At 36.5% G+C, this 23,931-nt stretch overlaps 1 protein-coding gene across 2 annotated transcripts in view; it reads right to left on the reverse strand.

Annotated features, from left to right (window-relative positions):
* Positions 1 to 459: 459 nt before the first annotated feature.
* LOC109062018 (rho GTPase-activating protein 17-like) overlaps positions 460 to 23,931 on the reverse strand; it is a 28,317-nt gene continuing 4,845 nt past the window's right edge. Inside the window, exons 2-20 of one of the 2 annotated variants that reach the window (XM_042767476.1) lie at positions 18,067 to 18,106; positions 15,241 to 15,345; positions 15,051 to 15,127; positions 14,195 to 14,306; positions 13,943 to 14,019; positions 13,741 to 13,858; positions 10,070 to 10,138; positions 9,900 to 9,981; positions 8,726 to 8,853; positions 8,308 to 8,419; positions 8,141 to 8,221; positions 7,975 to 8,056; positions 6,325 to 6,438; positions 6,154 to 6,245; positions 5,902 to 6,058; positions 5,275 to 5,538; positions 3,653 to 3,780; positions 2,720 to 3,253; positions 460 to 1,496 (exon numbers count right to left, since the gene is read on the reverse strand). In XM_042767476.1, the coding sequence (XP_042623410.1) occupies positions 1,381 to 1,496; positions 2,720 to 3,253; positions 3,653 to 3,780; positions 5,275 to 5,538; positions 5,902 to 6,058; positions 6,154 to 6,245; positions 6,325 to 6,438; positions 7,975 to 8,056; positions 8,141 to 8,221; positions 8,308 to 8,419; positions 8,726 to 8,853; positions 9,900 to 9,981; positions 10,070 to 10,138; positions 13,741 to 13,858; positions 13,943 to 14,019; positions 14,195 to 14,306; positions 15,051 to 15,127; positions 15,241 to 15,345; positions 18,067 to 18,106 (2,488 nt within the window). In that variant the 3' untranslated portion in view covers positions 460 to 1,380. The remainder of the gene's footprint in view (positions 1,497 to 2,719; positions 3,254 to 3,652; positions 3,781 to 5,274; positions 5,539 to 5,901; positions 6,059 to 6,153; positions 6,246 to 6,324; positions 6,439 to 7,974; positions 8,057 to 8,140; positions 8,222 to 8,307; positions 8,420 to 8,725; positions 8,854 to 9,899; positions 9,982 to 10,069; positions 10,139 to 13,740; positions 13,859 to 13,942; positions 14,020 to 14,194; positions 14,307 to 15,050; positions 15,128 to 15,240; positions 15,346 to 18,066; positions 18,107 to 23,931) is intronic. The other variant, XM_042767477.1, reaches the window with a different exon arrangement.

The following is a 23,931-nucleotide window of genomic DNA, read 5'->3' on the forward strand; positions in this document are numbered from 1 at the left end:
CGCTTATTACGCAAATTACGTTCATGCGCGCCTTTCCCCTGAACGTAAACAATGCTGACTATGTCCAATACGTTCTTGGGTAAAAATGGTGGAAAAATGGTTTCTCCAAAATGTTGGAAGACGTAATTTGGGGGAGAAGAATGGTTGAGTAAATTATGTGATTTTTGTTTTCTTTGCACAAAAAAAAAAAAAGTATCCACATAGAATCGCAAAACTGAAGTTGAGCCACTGATGCCTATTTTACGGTTTTACCCATGTATTTACTACAATTCTGGACCTGGGAACATTTCAGTTGTGTTGCTGTCTATGGAGGGTCAGATAGCTCTCAGATTTCATAAAAAATATCTTAATTTGTGTTCCTAAGATGAACGAATGACATGAGGGTGAGTAATTAATGACATAATTTTCATTTTGGGGAGAACTAAACCTTTAATAAATCGCGTGTGTATTTTAAGGCTATGATCAAGAGTTTATAGAATACAAGACAAAGAGGGGAAAATGTAAGCAATTATGTCTCCTCTTAGCTATCATACAGTAAGGCTAACATCCAAGTGGCTCATTTTTCCCCACTATGGTACCATATCAGGGGTAAAAGGAGGGAAATACAAAGCTATCACTGTCAAGGCCTGGTAAACATACAAACAAAGCCATAACATAAATTTCCCATACCAGAATATCACTAAAGCACATATTTTGACCTTTTCCATAACAAAAACTGAACACTTTACTTCTAATTTTCGCAATCAAATGTCCAATAATAAATGACCTCTTTCACATATGAACAAATCAGGATTACTTTTACACATAAGCTGAGGTCCAGTCATATTAATGCCCAAAAATTCTGAAATTATTAGCTGTGAAAGGCAGAAAACTAATCATTTGACCAAAGAATTGCATGTAACTAGTTTCCAAACTGGAAACGTAAGGCTTGCAAATGAAAAAAAAAAGGAATGTACTGTATTTGTACTGTATTAGATGACTGGAGACCTGCAGTCACAAGCTTTACATAAAGCCACAGTTTTTCTTTCTTTTCTTTTTTTTAAGTGTCTTTCATCTTTTAAATTGAGTAATTGCTTTGTTTAGCTAAGGCCACTTAAGACTCACCTCCAAGTACCTCATAACAAACAAATTAGTTTCTTGTTTCTCAACTCAGTTCCTCATGCAATACAGGCCTTCTTTTTTTTGCTGCCATCACGAAAAGGCATGTTTAAATAAACGTCCAACATCATTTCCCTGGTCACACTGGGATTGTTGATCGTCTTAAGCATGGGGTATTCGAGAAGTACAGCAAAGATGATAAACACTTTGGTAATGGTGAGAAGAGCAGCCCTTTAGCAAACCTTTGGTCAAGGGAAAAGGTGTTTGGGGTCAAGGCCATTTTTACAGGACGGTGCTCTCTGTGTCGAGGTCTGTGTCCTTGAGTTGGGTAACAGGCTTCTCAACGGTGATATCAGGAACAAGAGCTCGACCCAGTGGTTTAAATGTCATCCCCGCATCTGAAAACACAAGATTAGGAAGTCAGACCATAATTCCTAGATTCCTAAAATATTTGTTTTTATTATGACAGGTGGTCTAATCAATTTGTTAAGCACATACAGTATTTATTGACTGTAACTGGGCATCTGTATAAAAAAATAAACAAAATAAAGTGCTTTACTGTTTTTCTGCCTTTCTTGTAAAACAGTAAATTTGAAAATTCATGGATCAGCTTTATGAGGATAAAATGAGGATATAAGGGAAAACATACTATATAGTTTTCTTTTAACAGATAATTTTTTAAAAGTAGAACCTATTCAATGACTATACAATAATTAATAATAAAAAAATAAATATAATATTTTATTATAAAATTATAACAATTAAACCAATAAATAACTATTACTATAGTAATAATACTACTGTGCTGTAAAATAAAATTGTATTTAATAATAATAACAACAATGCAAATTTTATTTTACAGAATAACAATAAAATTACAATACTAATATTCATACAGTCTTTATAACATTCAAACTGGAATTTTTTGTCAAACAATGACAAGTTTGCATCCCTGCTTCCACTGCTATGCTGCACATCAAGTATATCTGCAACATATCTCACTCAAACATAAATGGTGGAATTATGTAATATTATTAACATAACCGATGTTAAATAAGTTATAGCAGTGTATTCGTTTTGGGTAAAACCAGTCATGTAGCACTTATTGGTTGACATTGTAGACCAATAACTACACAATAAAAAAAAAAAATAGAAAAAAAATTAAGTAAAAAAGGGTAAATATTGTAAAAATCGATTAATTTATCAGTCAATCTCTACTGACATGTACCAAAATGCTCTCATGACACTGGGACAGCCACAGTTTTCAGAGCAAGGTTGTTAGCTGTTAAATACAATTCTAAAATGTTAGCGAGTTAAGCATTAACTTATATTGTTATTAAACTTTTTATAAATAAATACGTCCTGACCTCAGTGACAGTTCATCTCGGTGTAGTATTTAGTAGTGAAATCATGTCTTTATAAACTAAAGCCATGTATTAAACTATTAAAAAAATATTGGTTTTACAATTGAATCCACTTTTTTTATTTCATATGTAGCTTGTTGCCTTCCTAAATCGATATTCTATTCAGCTTTCAGACACAGTCTTCATGTGCCCTGAAACCTTATGTAACTCACAGAAAAAAACAGATGCTTAGAGTGACAGAAATAAAAGAGCTTCACCCATTGTTTTGAAGGCAGCACTGCAAATTCCATTGCTGTCGCTTCCTGTGGCTGGAGGCTGGGGCGGAGGGGGAACAGTAGGTCTGTTACGTGGTTTAGGCACAGGCCTCGGGCGAGGAAGCGATCCTGACTGGAACACTGGGGGAGTGGTGGGGCTGGGGCTGTCGTGAAACACTGCTGTGGGCGGAGGGGTGCTCGGTGGAGTGGGAGTGCTGGGAGGGGAGGGGTCTTCTCCAGGGTCAGCTGGAGCACTGGGTTGGGGAGGGGGCGTGGCCTGTGTGGGAGGCTGTGGGGGCGGATGGTTGGGTGCCTGAATTGGGGGCTGGTTGCTTGGGTGGCGACGAGGGGTCGTGTTGGTTTGAGCCTGTGGTTGTGTGGGGCTCAGATTGGTCGGAGAGTAACTAGAAAGCGGTCTAGGGGAGGGGCTGAGGGACTGAGGGGTGCCTGAAGAGGCTTGCTGTACTGACTGATTGGCTGCTTGGCCTGGTGGAGGGTTGGCTGGTTTAGGAGGAGCTGGGGCCGGCTTCTTTGAACCTATAAATAAAAAGAGAATTTTAAACGAGCTCTTTCTGATGTTCTGAGCTGTTCTCATCATATAACACCCTGTCTACACCAGACGTGACTGTTATCGTGCTAAGGCTTCAGGCCGTTTACACTGGATGCTGAAAATCCATTTGTCCGTTGTGTCAGAAGTATCGCGAGCACTTGGAATACGTCAGAATTAGAACATGTCAACTCGCGTCGGAGTAAGATGGGTGCTGAGTCCAGGTCCAACCTTGATCCAACACACCTGTCTGAAATTATCAAGTGCTCCTGAAGATCGTAATTAGCTGGTTCAGTTTTGTTTGATCAAGGTTGGCGTTGAACTTTGCAGGACCTCCAAGAACAGGACTGGGCATCCCTGGTGTAAACTTCTGAGGTTAGTCTACTGACCTCTCTGTGCCATGTGAGGACTGGGTCCTGTAGATCCAGCCACAGGGGTCCCCAAACTCAGCTGTCCTGATCCTCCAGTGCCATTTCTCTGAGCTGGAGGAGTGGACGCAGGGTCTCGGATCTTTGAACTGTTAAGCAAATGGAGAAAAAAAATATAAATCAGTCATATTTATTAAATTATATTTATTTGACATTCCACAACATGCAAATTCCACAAATACAAACGTAAGCCTTTTTGTGATGGAAAATTTTAATATTAAGTTTGAAATGGTTTCAGAAAAAATTAAGATTAAGCTTGTCAACAGGGCAGTAGGTAGACATATGTACCATATCTACACCTAAAACAGTGGTTCTCAACCTTTTTGACTTCAAATATCTCCATTATCCAAACAAGGATATTAAAAAAAAAAAAAATCCTTCCCCCACATATACATACATATATATATATATATATATAAAACATTCAACTTTATCTGCATACATGTAAGTATACCCATGTAAAGCGCGATATGTACTATATAGCAAATCTCAACTGCCTGTTTTTTTTGTTGCACAATATAACTATATTATCGACCAGCTCTTCATATAAATTTGAATAAATAAGTATATCCGCAAACACAAAGTTTACTTGCGTAGGGCAATATATACTATATCTGAACTATTTGATTGCTTGTATCGTTGTAAAATGTTAACCTATATTATTGCCCAGCTCTTATCGGCTAAATGCAACTATAAACCCTGAAGATATTAAAATATTACAAACATTAACATGATTATTTTCTGTAAAGATTAAATTGGTAAAGCATTGGAACTAATTTACTCCTTGCTTCCACTGCATATTTTTTATTTTTTTGTTAAATAATTTTTTCTGCACTTTGTATTACCACAGTGTATGAAATGTGCTATATAAATAAACCTTGCCTTTGCTAAAGCTGATTTGAAACAATGTGTATTGTGAAGCGAGAACCACGGTCCTTAAGGTTACATAAGGTGTCAAATTGTTGTCTAATTACTAATGTGAACCTTTAAGGTACTTGGTTGCATTTAAATTCATTGCAATATTAGCTTCACTTGCTATTACATGGCAGATAAAGATTAAAGAGCCAATATAGTAAATACAATATGTTTTTTTGTTTTTTTATAAAATTCAACTTTCAACAGGATTCTGTACATATAATTCTATAAAAGATTCTTTAAATGTACGTGTGATAAAAATGAATTTTAAGTTTCTAATATATTAGAAAAAGAAAAGACACAAAGGTCCACCTTTGAGGGTACTATCCCATTGACAAGCTGATTTTACACATTTTCTCTTTCAATTTAAGCCAATAAAAGCTGTTTTGTTGTGATGGAGCAGGAGCAGCAGCATGAACAGTCAAATACTACTCTCTCTATATTGTTAAACTCCCCTTTACTCACAGAATAATTTGATCAATCATTGCTATTTGCCATCTGTTGCTAACTTATTTAATTCTGGGTTGTTATAGATCACAACAATGTAAACCACTGGAAAAAAGGGAGATCCGTTTTGGCCGTCCACAGCTATTCCATGTGCATGCAGGGCTGATTCAGTCATGCACTGCACTGGTCCGGAATGGCCCGGAACGTTGCAGGAGTCTTACCTGATCTCCTCAGTATGCTGAGCTAGAAGCTGCTGTGCTGCTGCCAGGGCGGCCATCCCCAGCACCAGCCCGGGCTGACAGCTCTCTAAGCCCAGGCCCACCTGCGCAGGCTGCTGCAGCAGGAGTTCAGCCATAGGCTGACCCCCTGCACTACCTGCAGCCTCCACAGGGGGCAGCGGGGGCTGGAAGGCAGGCGAAGCGTGCTGCTTTCTAGGTACAGTATTGCCTCTACGAGGATTGTGGTCCATTAATTTATTAGCAGAGCTACAGAAAGAGAAGACAGCAGAGATACCACTAGTGCTAATAAGTTCCCAGGAGAGCGACACCACAGAAACCAAGAGGGTAATCTGCATTGGTAGAAATCCCATTTAGACCAAAGACATTGCAGGGTCAAGAGGGAAAAGCAAGAGATTTATCAGTAGAACAGACAACACAGGAGAGGTTAATGGTGAGTGTAATATGATCCGCTATTTTAATTGCTCAATTAAAGTGAAATAATCAATTAAACTGCATTGAGTGCATTCTAAATCAACTTGATTGCAGATCTTTGTGAAGCAAGATGAAAATAACTAGTGTGATTGATTAAAGAAATCAAACTGTCAACTGCGATTTTGTGTAAAGTTTTACCTGTCTCTCCGGGGCAATTCACCATCTGGGCCCACCATGCTGCCAGGTCTCTTCCTTTCTATGGTGCCTGAGTCATAATCTGGTGGGGTCAGGTGGTTGACGTTGTTTGGCAGGGGTGCAGGCATTGAAAACATGCCGGATACATTAAAATCCACATCTGAAGGAATAACAAGAAACAGGTTAATCTTAAAACTGACAGCAACACTTTTTTCATTGGTAAATACTATATATTTAAAGCTTTATGGCCCCTACCCTCAGGGAAAAACCAATCTGCATGCTGAATGATGGGTTCAATTATAGTAACCACATGCACAGAGGTTGCAGCAGCCATTTCTGCTAGGCTCCTGTAGGTAAAGAGAAACTTTAAACAATGCACAATTAAATATTTTAACTTGTTTGCTGGATACTGCAAAATATTCTGACCCCTCAGTTTTGGCCCACATTAGATTGGGTCCAAGGACAATGGCAATGTTGCTGGGGGTCATCTTGTTAACATCACTTTCCTGTGCAAGCTTAGCAAGGAACTTAATTAGGTATCTGTAAAACAGAGGGGGAAAAAGTCTAAATCAGAAGACAGCTATTTAGTAACAATATCTTTAATCACCATCTGAAACTGCTTTTTAATGTAGTCCCAGTCCTGATGTACAAACCTGATGTATAAATAAGTTCTTTCAGTGATCTACTGATGTCAGAAAATTATTTTTTTAAACTGCAGAAATAAATTAATTAATCTTTTTTTCTGAACATCCTTAAAATAAATGGTAACACTTTACAACAAGGTTCATTAGTTAACAGTAGTTACCTGTATTAGTTAACGAACTAAACATGAACAAACAATGAATAACTGTATTTCCATTAAAAGGGTCATATGATGCGATTTCATGTTTTCCTTTGTCTTTGGAGTGTTAAAAGCTGTTCGTCCATGCAGAAGATCTGTAAAGTCGCAAAGATTAAAGTCTCAAACCCAAAGAGTTATTCTTTATAAAAATGAACGCTCGTCCACGCCTTCCTAAAATGCCTCATTCAAACACGCCCCCACATGTCTATGTCACTGTGTGGGAAGATTTGCATAACACCGCCCAAATGTATACGCAAAGAAAGAAGATGGAATTTTTATTCTTGCTGTAGTTTTGTTGCTGCCACTGCCGCCATGTCGTGGAGACGATGTGTTGCGTTGCTAAAAGAGGACAAAACTACAAATCAGTGGTTAAGTTTTATTTACAACACTGTACCAGAACAGTCCAACCCAAATATTTAAGTGTGTGCAGTGCATTTTACAGAGGAAAGTTTCCTGAACCTGGTAAGGGCCATAACATTTCCGCCACATGTTTGAGGTATTCGGCCAATCACAGCACACTGGATAGCTAGCCAATCAGAGCACACTGTGCATTTCAGAACAATGAGCTTCATAAAAATCGAAATATTTCAGAAAGGCAGGGCATAGAGGAAAAACAATAATGTACAGTATGTGGAAAATAATGTGTTTTTAACCTTAAACTGCGTAAACACAATGCTTTACAACAAATACACAAAATAGTGTTATTACAAGCAACATCATATGACCACTTTAACTAACATACTGTAACAAATGTGCGTTAATGTTAGTTAATACATTAACTAATGTTAACAAATGACACCTTATTGTAAAGTTTTATACTAAATTGATAAGAAAAATTGCATTTAGGTGAGGTTTATGCTTAAAATTAGATTAAAAAAAAAACTAAGTGGTAAAAATAATACATTTAGAGGATGAATAACATACTTGTTAAGTTTTTTTGGAAAAAAAAACAAAGATTAAACTTTTTTATAATTTTATTTACTATTATTTTTTACTTTATTTTATCAGCACAAATTACATTTAAATATTCTATTTCTCGAGTTTCTAATACGATTAAACTGGGATAGGATCATGTGTCTGGACATGAATAATCTGCAGATGATTTACAATAAAACAATAAGTCTGAAACCTCTGCATACACATTTTAGGATACAATTTGTGCCATTTCATACATGGAGTACCAGAACTTTGCACAAACTGATTGCACATCACATTAAGATGTAGTTAAAACCTACCTGAAGTTTGCCTTGTTGTTTTTTGGTAACTGATTGCAGGTAACCCACAAAGCTTGTAACCGTTTGTCTGGGTCAGGGACATGACAAAGTAAAAACCCAGTAATTAACAACAGAAACAATACAAGATTCTTTTAAAACTTCATGTAAAGTACTAAGAGGGCTTACTTGGATGCCTGGATCCACTCATCATACAACTGGTAAGTCATCAAAGGTTCAGGCAGCTCTCTGAGATAAGACTTTAATGCCCCTAAAATCAGGAGAGTGCGGTTTTAAATTAACATTCATTAAGTGTGAATGACATATTACTGATACACACAACAAAACAGAACGTACCAGCAACGGCATGTGGGTCGGAGTAAAACTCCTCCAGCTGTGAGGTTGAGCAATCCAGAGCTGCCTTCAGCTTCTTCAGTTTAGAGGCTCCTGCAGCTATTCTGAAAAGACCCTGGAGAACGATAAATTTAAAGACGGATACAAGCATATTTAGGTTAAAAGCCAAGACCCAAATTCATCATCTAACATTTTAAAGGTTTTGTTTTGTTGGATAGCTGCAGTAGCATTTTTAGAGATGTGTCGGAACAATGTGGACAGTGTTAAAGTTTGAACAATACTTGTATTGTGGTTCAATAACTGAAACCATTTGTGATCTGCCTTGAACGGATTGGAATAGATTACTGTGGCAGATCAACAATATAATATTTGATGTGTGTGATTGATGTATTGTTTAAACACGTAAGTGGTCCCACCGTACCTCCTCTTTCATTCCAGTCTCCAGCAGCATCATAACGCAGGCCTCTATAGGCAGTGCGATCTCTCTTCCACTGCGCTTCAGGTGCTCGTCCAGAACCGTTCCAAACGCTGGCTTCTCAGTCCATGAATCTATCGGGAAAGTAGAAATACCTTTGTTTTAAAAAATGTTCACTTGCAGCATTAATTGAAAGCATCACACTCTAACAAAAGGAGCATTCATCTGTGATTCATCAAGACAAACTACTATAAACACTACATCCTGCTGTCTAGTCCCCTTCAAGCTGTCTTTTCCATATTTTTTTCTTTCTTACTGTTTCTGAAAAAGGCAGAAGAACCAGGTGGGTGAGATGTGAGAAATATTAGTCATGGGCCACATGCTGGGACACCAAGTCTGTCTCACAGGAAAACATCACAACAACAATTTATAGCACTCAAGCGCCAGATTTCCAGGCACAAATGAGAATGAAAACAATTAACAGCCTCTGAGGACTACGCAGAAAATCACTGGAACACACTATCAGGGTAAATTAATTTCATGTTCGTTTCGTTTGTAGACACCAAGGAGGGTCATAATGGTCCACAATGGCTCATCCAACAACCAGCTACTGTTGCTACTTGGTTTGCATATTTTTAACAGCAGTGATTTAACTAGTCTCAGAAAAAACTTCAAATTGTGTAAAAAAAAAAAAAAAAAAAATTCAGATGAACATCTTTATCTGAAACCATCACCATAATTATATTAGGCTTCCTTAAAGGCATAGTTGACCCAAAAATGAAAGTTGTGTCATCATTTACTCCCCCTCATGTTCTTCTAAACCTCTATGACTTTTTGTCTGCAGAACAATAATACATTTTTCTGTGTTCTTTTTTTTTTCTTTTCACACAATAAAAATCACTGGGGCCGATGTTGGACAAACACAGATGAACCGTTCTTCAAAATAATTTATTTTATGTTCCACAGAGGAAATAAAGTTATACAGGTCAGGAGCGACATGATGGTGAATACCTGATGACACAACTTTCTGTTTTAAGTGAACTATCCCTTTAAGACCAATTAGTCAACTAGTCATACATGAAAATATGTCATTTTAGAGATGTCTATTAGTCACTAGAGGAAAATTAGGTTTCACTGGTAGTTATTTCAGATACACAGCAATAAGAAATTGTGCCGTCACCTTGTTGAGCTTGAATGGTTGGCAGGACGCTCTCAAGCAAGGTGAGAGATTTTCGGTGATAATCTGCTTGTGCCTCTAATAACTGAGAACAGAGCAGACATTGAGGAAGGAGGGACGCACAGCAGAATTAAGTTATTGAATAAATGGATAACAAACAAAATACTTCTTACCGTTACATAGTAGCGGGCATAGTCTGCCTCCTTTGAGAAGAAATTGTACATGTCTGCTGAAAGTTGATCCTGAAAAAAAAAAAATAAAAATAAAAAAACACGACTGAAACTATTGGTTTGACTCTGAATGTGCAGATAGAGAAACTGGATATTACAGGAAACAAGCACAGCGGTTAGCCACATGCTCTTGATACATTACATTATGCATTTGGCAGATGCTTTTATCCAAATTGACTTATACTCTTTGCTACACATTTTTATCAGTAATGTGTTCACCGACAATTAAACCCATGCCGAACAGGAACACACAAACTGAGCCTTAATTGCTCATGTGGGGTAACGCAGGTTCGAAACCTTATTTCATGTCTCCATTTACCAAAAATTACTATTCAGTCAGAAAGAAAAAATTATCTATTATTACGACACAGATTACACATCAGATTTTTGCAGTTATAACCACAGCTCAATGGTTCTGCCACAGAGATGAACCAGAGATGAACTTTGAATTAAGCAGACTGATGTCTAGTCTTATTTGAGATAAAAACATACATTTTTGAGATTAAAATAACTTAAAAATAATTATTTTCTTTTTTAATATTTTATAATATGGTTTATTCCCTTTGACAGCGAAGTCTTTAGTTTCACATCCTTTCTAATTTGCTGATTTAATACTCAAAAACATTTCTTATTATCATCACAGCTTAATATTTTTTAAAGACTGCTTTGTAAACAATCTTCCCGATTTATCAGCATATCCAATAGTTCAAGAAAACTTGATGGTGTAAAAGAAACTTTTGACCTTCTCTTTTCTAGCTGTTGCTCCTTTACGCTTAAAGAAGATTAAGGAAAACAGTCCGACACCGTGGTATAATGGGCACACTCGCGCACTAAAGAGAGCAGCCCAGAAAATTGAATGCAGTTGGAAGAAAACAAAACTAGAAGTATTTTGAATTGCATGGCGGGAAAGTACTTCTACTTATAGAAAAGCTCTAAAAACTAGACCAGACAACTATTCAATACACTTAAAAAAAAAAAGAAAAATAATTTATGAACGTCTTTACTTTCAAGGTCGATAGTATTAAAGATAAAATTATAACCATGCAGCCGTCAGCACAGTATCGCATCAGATAGTGCACTTTAGATCCCCAAGGAATTTCACTCATTCTCTGCTATAGGACAGGAAGAATTGTATAAACTTGTCAAATCATCAAAACCTACAACATGTACTGTATATTAGACCCTATTCCATCTAAGTTACTAAAAGAGGTGCTTCCAGAAGTCATAGATCCTCTTCTGAATATAATTAAGTCATCAATGTCTTTAGGATATGTCCCTAAAACCTCCAAATTGGCTGTTATTAAGCCTCACATTAAAAAAAAAAAAAAAAAAAACAACTTGATCCTAGATAATTAGTTAATTACAGACCGATCTCAAATCTCCCTTTTCTGTCAAAAATACTAGAAAAGGCAGTATTCCTCTCAGCTATGTTCCTTCTTAGAGAGAAATGGTATCTATGAGGATTTCCAGTCAGGATTTAGAACGTATCATAGTACAGAGACTGCTCTCATTAGAGTTACAAATGACCTGCTCTTATCATCCGATCGTGGTTGCATTTCAATATCAGTGCTACTGGATCTTAGTGCTGCGTTTGACACATTCAACCACAACATACTTTTGAGTAGACTACAAAGTTACATTGGCATTAGTAGAATTGCTTTGTCATGAATTGTCATCAATTCATAGAAGTAAATTACGAGATATCATGTTGTTCACAAGTACAGTATGGAGTGCCACAAGGCTCAGTATTAGGACCGTTGGTGTTAGCTTTCACTGTTATGCTGAATAAAATAATCCACATACTACATAAAAGCCCAATGAAACCTACAAATTTGCAAAACTAACGGAATGCATAATTGATATAAAAAAACTGGATGTCTAGTAATTTCCTACTACTAAATTCTGAAAAAACTGAGGTTTTAATTATTAGACCAAAAACCTCTGCATGTAATAACAATAACAAGTGATGGCTGCTCTGTTAATTCCTTGTCATCAATTAGGAACCTAGGTGTGCTATTTGACAGCAATCTTTCCTTTGAAAACCATGTTTCTAGCATTTGTAAAACTGCATTTTTCCATCTTAAAAATATATCTAAATTAGACCTATGCACTCAGTGTCAAATGCAGAAACATTAATTCATGCATTCATGACCTCAAGGTCATGATTATTGTAATGTTTTATTGGGTGGTTGCTCTGCGCACTTAATAAACAAACTCTAGCTGGTCCAAAATGCAGCAGCTAGAGTTCTTACTAGAACCAGGAAGTATGACCATATTAGCCCGGTTGTGTCAACACTGCACTAGCTCCCTATTGAACAACGAATACATTTTAAAAATCTTGCTAATTACTTACAAAGCCCTGAATAGTTTAGCTCCTCAATACTTGAGCGAGCTCTTATCGGATTATTGTCCTTCACATCCACTGCAATCTCAAAACTCTGGCCATTTGATAATACCTAGAATATCAAAATCAACTGCGGGAGGCAGATTCTTTTCCTGTTTAGTGCCCAAACTATGGAATTATCTACCTAGCGGTGTTCAGGAGGCAGACACACTCTGTCAGTTTAATCTAGATTAAAGACCCATCTCTTTAACTTGGCATACACATAATACACTATCACATTTCTATAATTTAAATCCATTAAATGATTGTTAGGCTTCATTAATTAGGTCAACCGGAAACGGGAACTCTTCCCATAACATCCGATGAACTCGCTACATCGTAAGAAGAATGCCATCTACGCTAATATTAGTCTCTTTTATTCTTGTTCCAAGGTCACCATAGCCATACGGATTCAGTCTGTATCCAGATCAGATGGTAGAACAGCACCTAGAGGTGACCTCTACAGCCCAGAATGTCAGCGGAGACCATCTAAACTAGATGCGTTCCTTGCCACTGTCACCTTTGGCTTGCTTAGTTGGGGACGCTTGACTGATTGTATAGATACTATTGGAAGAGAGTAGAACTGGATCATGACATCACTGAATCATCAATGAACTGACTTTAGCTGGAAAAATGACTGTTATTATCTTCTTGCATTATTGACAAACTATTTTCCTGTTTAACACTGTAAAGTTGCTGACACAACCAGTATTATATAAAGCGCTATACAAATAAAGGTGACTTGACTTTTTCTGGAAACTTTTTTAAGATGATGAACAGAAAAAAAAAACAATAATAATACCATTTATTAGAAATACAAATATTTTGTAACATTACAAATTTGTTTACTGTCACTGATGATTAATTTAGCACAGCCTGGCTGAAAAGTAATTTCTTTAAAAAAAAAAACATCTTACTAACTCCATACGTACATTACATTATTTTTTAGAAATCTCAAACTCTTCACACCCTTCATAAACAATATATGTTGAGAGTTTCAATATGCTTGGCTAAACTGTAATCCTCTTATGACTAGCACAAACTTACCTTTCTTTCAAATCAGTTAAGAAAACTAAGCAAATTTTATGTCATCTAATTGTTATTCATCAACCAAGCCAATGAGCTGTATGATGTGATTGTTCTTACGCCCCGTGACCATACATTGGTTTAAAATCCATAACTAAGCAACTCACAAGGGTAAGGCATGTTTAGGCACGTTGCTCATCAGTACCTTACACAGCTCCATTTTGTTCATAGCTTCGTCGACTTCTTCTTTAAGTGAGTCTGCTTTGGCTGTCAGTGCTTGTGTATTTGTTCCTGAGATTATGGACTTGGTCGCCTGCAACCACCTGTGAAGAGACCGTTTCAGTTATAAACTAGGTGAAACTAGAGTTATGATATAAAGAAGCCAAGATGTATGGCAGAAACCTCACCTCGCTCGGGCAGAGTCATAGTCCAGCACCAGTTTGGCTAACTGCCGTCTCTGTTTCAGTATGTTAGGAATGTCCACCTGACAAAAGAATAAGAGTAGATATGCATCACTATTAATTATTAATACCAATAGTTTGTCATATTACAGTCAGATGACCAATAGTTGGCTGATATTAAAATTCAGCAAAGGTGACCTAAATGTTAAATTGGGGAAATGAGCATGCATAGTCTCTGAAGGCGAGTTTTGTTTGTACCTCAGCTAGCTGATTGAGGGGGTCTAAGATCTCCTTTTCAATGTTCATCTCATGCTGCATTAGTTCAGAGGCCAGTCTGTTCCCGGCATCTCCACACATCTCCATCATTTTCCTGCATAGAAGATATTAAATATAAACTACCATTTAAAAGTTTTGGGTAGGTAAGTTTTTTAATGTTTTTGAAAGTAGTCTCTCATGTTCATCAAGGCTGCATTCATTTAATCAAATATACAGTAAAACAGTAATACTGAAAGATTATTACAATTGAAAATAACTTTTCTATTTTAATACATTTTGAAATATAATTTATTTATGTAATGACAAAGTTGAATTTTTAGCAGTCATCAGTGTTACAATTAATAATTGTAATGTCACCTTTCTAATATGCTGATTTGGTGCTCAAGTAACATTAGTTATTATTATTATTAATGTTGCAAACAGTTGTGCTACTTAATATTTGTATGTAGAAACCGTGATAATTTTTTTTTTCATAATTTACTGATTCAAAAGTTCAAAAGAACAGCATTTATTTTAAATGTGTTTACATAATGTAATTTATTGTCACTTTTGATCAATTTAATGCATCCTAGCCGAATAAAAGTATTAATTTCTTTAAAATAAAATTTTTAAATAAATTTGAGAAATGCACTGACAATAACATACCAACAAAAACCTAAATATACAGCACTATTTTTTAAATACGCAACTGAAGCACTTTTATACATAATGCATTTTTGCGCCAACATCTCATTTAAATGATACAATAAACTATTCCATTACTTATCTAAACAATAAATAACAAGATTTAAGTGGAAATAGATTCAAATCTATTTAAATGTTGCTGTCATCCAATTACCCAATCAGAGACTCCTCCCCCAACTGGTTTCCGCCATCCTGCATGGCCTGTGACAGCGCTGTTAGTGGAAGCTTTTTCTGTGATGCAAAACCAGGGAGTTTTTGTGAAACATTACATGCAAATTCAAGCAGATAAAATATGTGGTGTTGACTGACATTTTGCACAGTCATAAGCACTGTTATGCCCTTACATGTCTCTTCTCAGCATCAGTGCCTATCTGCCCCTGCAAACACGCAACCATTTTTTTGTGCGTGTTATGCGAAACGACTCGCACCAACTCCATACGGCGCTCAATCTGTTCAGAATAAAACAAAACGTCAATAAAAACCCACAATCCTTATTGAGCCGTGGCTACCACTCAATGCAAAGCCCGTATGCATTGTGTTGAAAGAAAACAGCCTGTAAAAGAGAGCCTAAAGCATGTTATGCATTAATGCATGGGAAGCTTCTGTGACATGAAACAGATTTCATAAATTCAGCATGCCGTCTCAGCCTTCAGATTAAACTAGACATAGGTCATCACAGCCTGAGCATTTGTGTCAATTAACAGGTGTTGCTGAACACTTTCCACAGTCTTGAGGGTGGGGTAAGGTCAAACATGATTTATCACACCACTCCCAGTGGAGGCATGAAAAAGATATGTTACTTTACATAAAGAAGTCAAGTATGACCCGTCTGCCCTGTTGGGATGGCTAAGATTTAGATGCATTAGCTCAGCACTGGGATGTCATAAATAGAAAATACAGATGCAGACCAGACTCTCTTTTTCTACTTAGTTCACAATAGTAACCTATTTATTTCTATGGGGAAAATGAAATGAAATAAATATGAAATAAATGTGTTGTTTTTAACAACATTAAATCTATATAGAAATCTATATAGAAATCTATATAAATCTATATATAAATCTCTATATATATATATATATATATATATATATATATATATATATATATATATATATATATATATATATATATATATATATATATATATATATATTGCAACTGCCAATGATGTAATAAATACAAATAACAATATAAAACAACTGGGTTATAGCCATTGGTTATACATAGAAAAACCAATAGAAAGTATAAACAATAAATAATCCTTTTAAATATATTGCAAAAAATGAATTCACACAAACATATATGCATACAACTCAATTATGACATTTACAATGCTTCATGGGAGTTCGATGAGGTGTTACTGCAAAGTTATTTTGTTCTGATTTGCTTATCATACTTTTCTGATTGATGGATTTTTTTCTGGATTCATTGGTAATGTAGTTCTTTATCTAGAATTTGTACTTGACAAACACAGTTGTTTATAATTTATTAAAAATGAAAATGACATTTTAAAACATTAGATTATATAACCCTAAGGTACAATAAAATAAATATTGAGTCAGACTGTACAGATGAATATGAACGGTTTCAACATTTATAATCTGATAAATCTTATTAATAATATATAAATCCAGAGGAACTGGCAAAATGTGAAATTATGTGTAATGTTCTGTTGTATTCATTTTTGATTTGACTGAATTTTAGTTGCTCATTTATTATATAGGCTTCTTATTTTACCATCTATTTGTTTAGAAAAAAATTGAGGGTGTCATCATGTATGTTTTGTCAGAACAGAAGGCCACTGTCTAAGACTGGTGTCATGACAGACATGTCAGCTTTTTGATGTGAGCAGGGCAGGCCTGCTTGAACACATGTCAGCCCTAAAAACAACCATGAAGAGAAATGTCACTTCAGAACTGTGAGAGCGGTATGACTGAACAAACACTGAGGAGGAGAAAAGAAATCCAACTGAGAGAGAGAGAGCTAGAGAGAGAGGGAAACAAAAAAATCTGACTCATGTTTCAAAAACAGCCTAGATCAGGAATTCCACAGGCTGGGCGACGGGATAACCACCTCCTCGCATTTTTACATCATAACATTCTCTCACAGCCGTCCCAGTGCTGCTGGGTCAAGCGTACATTCCGCTCAGGTGTCTCCGGCATGAGAACGCACAGAGGCTCAAAACCTGGCATGGGAACAAGGGGGAACACTAACTGTTATTGTCGGTGCTTTTTCTGCTGAGGGAGATCCTGTTCGAGGGGAGTTGTTTTGATTATCTGGTGTGAGAGGTCTTTAAGTGTTTGCCTTTTGCCATCACAGACTAAAAACCGGGCGAGCCAACGACAGACTAAACATGCAGAAACAATGAGCTATGGTTTTTATGTAACGGAACATATTATACTATGTTCAGAAAATGTGGAAACACCACTATAATACTGAATAGTCATTGGCAAAATGAAAGCAGCAGGAACATCCTGTCCGGACATGCGATTAGGGGAAACTGGATGCAATTCAAATTGGGAGAATGCCACTATCCAGACGCTCAAGATTGTCAAAAGTGTCCCCCTGAATGCATCTGTGCATGGAACGGGTGTCCAGACAGAATGGGGTGATGGGACACCGCTGGATCCTCCCTGAGCACCATACAGAACTCAGAATAAAAACCAAGCCCCTCTGAGTGCCGGGGGGGGGGGGGGGGGGATGTCAGCATAATTCTCTCTTGATGTGTCCAAACATCTCACAGAGATCATTTTAGATGCAGCCAATCAAGTGGAATAAACAAGCTGTCAAATAGCGCTCACAGACACAATATTAATGGAAGTTCAGATAATGAGTCTGTATGAGTCAAGTCCCTGCATTTCTAGGAGGTCGATTTGGCACAATTTCCATAGCAACCAAACTTTTTGACAATTTCACTAGTGACAGTTTCATATAAGGAGAGCAAAAGTGCCGTGACGCAATCCATTTCGCTCATTTATTCAGAAGAGAACATTCCTTCTGTGACAAAAATAAACTGAATGGAATGTGTTTGTTTGACATCAGTGACTTCACCTTTCTCTACCCGGTGACTCACTAGTTTCCCACCATTTCATTTAATGTAAAATGGATTACAGCCAAAGAACAGAATGGCTTCACTGCAGACAGAGATGGAAATAAAAAGCAGTCACCTGTAACAGGTCATCACTGAGGACCTCTGTTTTCTCCGCTCTGTAAAAGAAGACAATAGATCATTAGAAACAAAACCCATATCTATTTAAACTGCTCAAAGCAACAAATTTAAAGGGGAAACACCCTATTGATATTTTTCTAATTAAAAAAAAATTGATTGTGAATTAAGTAGCATTTTTAAAACAATAAAAAAGCTGGAGGTTTGCTGTGCTTGTTGGTAGGGCTGCAGAATTTGGGCCAAAATTTTGTGAATATAATTTCAATATGACTACAATAATAATAATTGATTTTTATTTTTGCTGTTGTTGGTGGTGGTTGAGGTTGTCTTAATTTATTACTTTTTAAATATTAAACCATCAAGCTTTTATTTTGGCGTTAAACCACAACAACAGCCGGTTTATAAGTGCTTGTGATTACATCTTTGTAAAGATGATTGAAACATGTTATGTTCTCAAATGCACGTTATATGTGAACCAAACTCAGAGCAGATGCTGAGATGAGTTCATGTGGAGCAGCATTTCATATGAATCAAGCCACGCTAAGACACTAAAAGCACTGGATCATGAGCTGCTTGTGTGCAAATAAAAACAGTTTTTCAGTGCAGCCCTTCAAAGTATGGAAATAATTGAAACTGTAAATTAAACAGTATATTCTAGTAATGGTCAAGTCTAGGAGTAGCTAACAGCTGACAGTCTGTCTAATGAAAGCAGCTGTCCGAAATGGGAGTGACAGGCATTTACTTTCCCAGGGATTTTTAGCCTTCCACTGTCAGCCTTGTGAACAAATAGTTAAGGCCCTATTAATAGTAAACTAATAGAGGGCTTTGACCATGGCACAGATTATGTCCTGTCTATCAGAGACAGAGAATGTGAGAGGACAACACCGGCTCAGTTCACACACACACACACACACACACACACACACACACACACACACACACACACACACACACACACACACACACACACACACACACAAAAATCTTTCACACTACTGTTTCAGAACAATGACTCAGACAGGTTGTGTGACCTCACCTGAAAACTGTGTTCCTTAATGATCTTTTTACTTCGTCAGTGCTAGTTACCTAAGTGTTTGCTACTGTAAATACAGAGAGGATTGTGCAGGGAAAACAGTGAGAACAGAATAGATTTATGATCCTGCGAGTTCACGTCAACTTAAAAATCATACAACTGTCTGTGGGAAAATAACGTTGCAGAAATGTTTCAGGTTGGCCTGTCTCTGTGTCTGCACTTTTTGTTTTGGCAACCATAACATTCAAAAGCATGAAGGATGTCATAAATTATACAATAGCGTAAGCTTGCCCATCATAACCTGGAGTATTAGTTTCATTGTACACTCACAACGTCTTGTTTGTTCTCCAAGAGGACGACAGCAATTACATGGTATTGTTTTACACACCTTATTTTGCCAGTGCCTTGGAAGTCAGTAACTTACATTAAACGTGAATAAAAATTAAAAAAAAGTTGCAGTAAAAACTTTTAATTGGTTAACTAAGTTACCACATTGTACCATACACTACCATTTTGGTGTTGGTAAGATTTTTTTGTTTGTTTTTGAAAGAAGTCTCTTATGCTCATCAAAGCTGTATTTATTTACTCAAAAATACAGTAAAATGTAATATTGTGAAATATTATTAGAACTTAAAATGAACATTTTTGTTTTAATATATTGTAAACTGTAATTTATCCCTGAAAATCTGAAATTTCAGCAGCCATTACTCCAGTCTTCATTGTCAAAAGATCCTTCAGAAATCTGTCTACTAAGTCTCACATCTCATCTCAGCCCCAGTTCCTCCTTCTGGCAAAACTGCATGGCAGTTGTATCCTCGTGACAGTGGAGGACAGCTGCTTTCAATTAACACAGGAGGACAAGAAAAAAGACCTACAACACTGTAACCAATCCAGGTTGAGCTCCAAACATCTTGAGAGAGTGTCTGAATCAAGCTCTTGATGTCACATGTAAAACAGAACTGAGAATAAATGGTTTCCAGAGCGTTCTCCAGCCACTGTCAGGCTAGCAACTGATCAAAAATGTTTAGTTAAAATAAATGTAATTTATTTCTGTGAAAGCAAAGCTGAATTGTCAGCAGCCATTCAGTCTTCTTCACAAAATCCTTCAGAAATCACTCTACTGTATGCTGATTTGGTGCTCAAGAAACATTTATTATCAAAGTTGAAAACAGTTGACCTGCTTACTATTTTTGTGATAAATAATATTATGTAAAATAACGTTTTTCTATTTTAATATACATTAAAACCTAATTTATTCCTGTGATGCAAAGCTAAATTTTTAGCATCATTACTCCAGTCTGCAGTGTCACATGATCCTTCAGAAATCATTCTAATATGCTGATTTTCTATCAGTGCTGGAAACTGTTGTGCTGCTTAATATTTTTTGGAACCTGTGATACTTTTTTCAAGATTCTTTGATTAATAAAAAGTTAAAGGGGTCATATGATGTGATTTCAAGTTTTCCTTTTTCTTTGGAGTGTTACAAGCTGTTCGTGCATAGATAAGATCCCTAAAGTTGCAAAGACTAAAGTCTCAAACCCAAAGAGATGTTTTTTATAGAAGTTAAGACTTGTCCACGCCCTCCTAAAACGCCTTGTTTAAACACGCCCCCATGTCTACGTCACGATGTGGGAAGATTTGCATAACACCGCCCAATTGTGCACGTAAAGAAAGAAGGCATAACTTTGATTGTCGCTGTTGCCGCAGGCACCATGTTGTGAAGATGTGAAAGCTAAAATACTTTGTTTGGCCTTCCAAAAGAGGACACAACTAGAAATCAGTGGTTAAGTTGTATTTACAACACTGTTCCAGAACAGTTCAACCCAAATATTCAGGTGTGTGCAGCACATTTTATGGAGGACTGTTTCCTGATCCTGGGAGAGAAGACTGCAATGTTGGCAGTTTTACATTTGTAAAGGATTTGGCACTGATGATTCAAACGCCAGTTTTGAGCAGTGTGCAGCGGTTCTCAATTCCAGTCCTCGGGTAACCTGTTCTGCATATTTTGTATGTTGCTCTTATCGCTTCTGACGTTTGTTCTATTCAAATGTAAGTGCCCTGCGAAGTGGACATCACATGATATTCCGCCATAATTCCAGTTCGAATCGAAGGTATATGTTCCATTCAAAGTGCATTGAAGTGTGTGAGACGTGAATTTAAATTGTATTTATTTACAGAGGTATATAATGTCACACTTGTCCATGTGTGAAGACGTTGCGCAGCGCAAATCTGTGAATGAATGTTCCGAAGTGAAGTGAACTTCAACAGATTTCCCCTGCTCAGGGAGTAGGGAGCAATGAACACGGTCTAGGGACCATGTCAGTGGGAACACAGTTCATGCACAGAGCTCACTTCTAACGAGCTGATTATCTGAATCAGGTGTGTTAACAAAGACATGTGCAAAATATGCAGAGCTGGGGGGTGTGAGGATTGGAATGGAGAACGGCTGGTGTAGAGTAGCGCTTTGTCGTTTCTCCGATCACAAATTCAGACATGTTTTTATGTTTACACAGCGCATTGCAACGCAACTTGTAAAAAGACAGTATATGTCATTATAATCCATAAATTATGTCCCCACTAGATGCAACAAATGGCTCATTTGTAATGGGTTTTATTGTTTTGCCTCGCCAGTGTTCTGACCGGGACACGCATCACAGTATGACAAGGGGCGTAACATTTCCGTCACAAGCTTGAGGCATTTGGCCAATCATAAAGCACTGGATAGCTGGCCAATCAGAGCAAACTTCGCTATTCAGACGGATGAGCTTTATAAAAAACGATGCATTTCAGAAAGACGGGGCATAGAGGAGAAACAATAATGTACAGTATGTGGAAAATATTGTGTTTTTTTAACCTTTAACCACATAAACACATTTAATTACACCAAATACACAAAATAATTTTATTTTTAGCAACATCATATGACACCTTTAAAAAGAAGAGCATTTATTTAAAATAGAAATCTTTTCTAACAATATACACTACAGTTCAAAAGTTTGGGGTCAGTAAATTTTTATTCTTTCTTTTTTTGAAAGAAATTAAAACTTTTATTCAGCAAGGATGTGTTAAATTGTTAAGAAGTGATAGCAAAGATTTACACTGTTAGAAAAGATTTATATTTTGGATAAATGCTGTTCTTTTTTACTTTTTATTCATCAAAGAATCCTGAAAAAAGTATCGCACTTTCCAAAAAATATTTTGCAGCACATCTGATGCCAGGATTGATAATTCTAATAATAAATCAGAATATTAGAATGATTTCTAAAGGATCATGTGACACTTTATACCGGAGTAATGGCTGGTGGAAATTCAGCTTTGCATCACAGAAATAAATTATATTTTAAAGGATATTACAATAGAAACCATTATTTTATATTGTCGTAACATTTTGCAAGATTGTTTTTTTTTTCTGTATTTTTATCAAATAAATGCAGCCTTGATGAGCATAAGAGACTTTTTAAAAAAAAAACATTAAAAGTCGTACTGATCCCGATCCTGATATAAAATCCTAGTGACCAAAAACTTTTGAGCAGTAGTGTTGCCCACCCAACATCTTCACTGGCCAAAACAAAAAGCTAAAAAAAATAGGGGGAAAAAGCTATTTTAAGCAACACTTTGCTTAAGAATTTTAACTTATTTTTATAATATTTACAATTTTATATATATAATTTCATTTTTTTTTTTCATAAACCGTTTTAATGTTCGCCATGACTGCTATAAGTTCATATGCACACTTTTACTGAAAAACAGCAGCATTGGTTTATCATTTCAATTTTCTAACTTTGAAAACAAATTGCACATCTTCCTCTTTGTTTGCCAGATATAAAATGCATTATTATCCTTAACAAATTGCCTACCCCCATTTGGGCACTGTTTCTAATTCGTGAATCACCGTACAGCCACAACAATATTATATTTTATCTCATATTATCCTTATCTGTATGTTATATTCAGATAAGTGGCAAGTTTATGCCCTTAATCATATTATCATGGTTTGAGCCGAGCATTACACACTGATATCAACAGTATTTGATAAAGAAGCTGATTAAGAGCAGATATGGTAGCCACTGTAAAAACCTTTGCACTGACAGCTTGATTTCTGTAACTGTCTATTAAAACAGCCATGCTTTTACTTTAATTACAACAATCTTGCTTTTCCTCTTTGCTGAAACAAACACAGCACCCGAGGCCAGTGAAAAACCTGAGCTGACAATAGATCTGCATCATCAGCAGACTGGCAGGTGGTTCTAGTCTTCTGATAAACTGTGAGGTAAAGTGGCACTAATGTGCTTTGGGAAGGTGTTATAGCGTGCCATAGATTGTCGGGTAGAATCTTATGTCACATGGTTTAAACTCCAGATTGCCACTGGATCTGCCTCGGTGTTGATTCTTTGATTTCATTCATAGAAATGTAACTTCCTCAGTATGTCTTCCTGTTTAAAAAAGAATAAGGAGAGATTTCCTTTGAGGGGTTGCATGCCGAACACCGTGTACTGCCTTCTCACAATCACAGGAACCATGGGACCTGCTGAAACCTGCGCCCAGCCACCTCAACCCCCCCCACCATGTCTCATGTCCTCAACCGCTTCAAGTCTGCTTTTTGCATCACACTGAAGTGATTTATTGTTTGTAAAATAAATTCAGGAAGAGATGAGAATTCCAGCTAAATCGCTTTTATCCACATGTAGAACATTTGTGTTTACAAGGCAAAGGTCAATGACTGGCTTTTAATGTTTTCATATTATTTATCAAACGGCTCTGTGTATACAAATATGTTAATGAGAAACAAAAGTAAAATAAAACATTTCAACATGCAGTCAAAAAACAATTGTT

This window comes from Cyprinus carpio, chromosome A12 (genome assembly GCF_018340385.1).
Source record: "Cyprinus carpio isolate SPL01 chromosome A12, ASM1834038v1, whole genome shotgun sequence".
In the NCBI taxonomy this organism is placed as follows: Eukaryota; Metazoa; Chordata; class Actinopteri; order Cypriniformes; family Cyprinidae; genus Cyprinus; species Cyprinus carpio.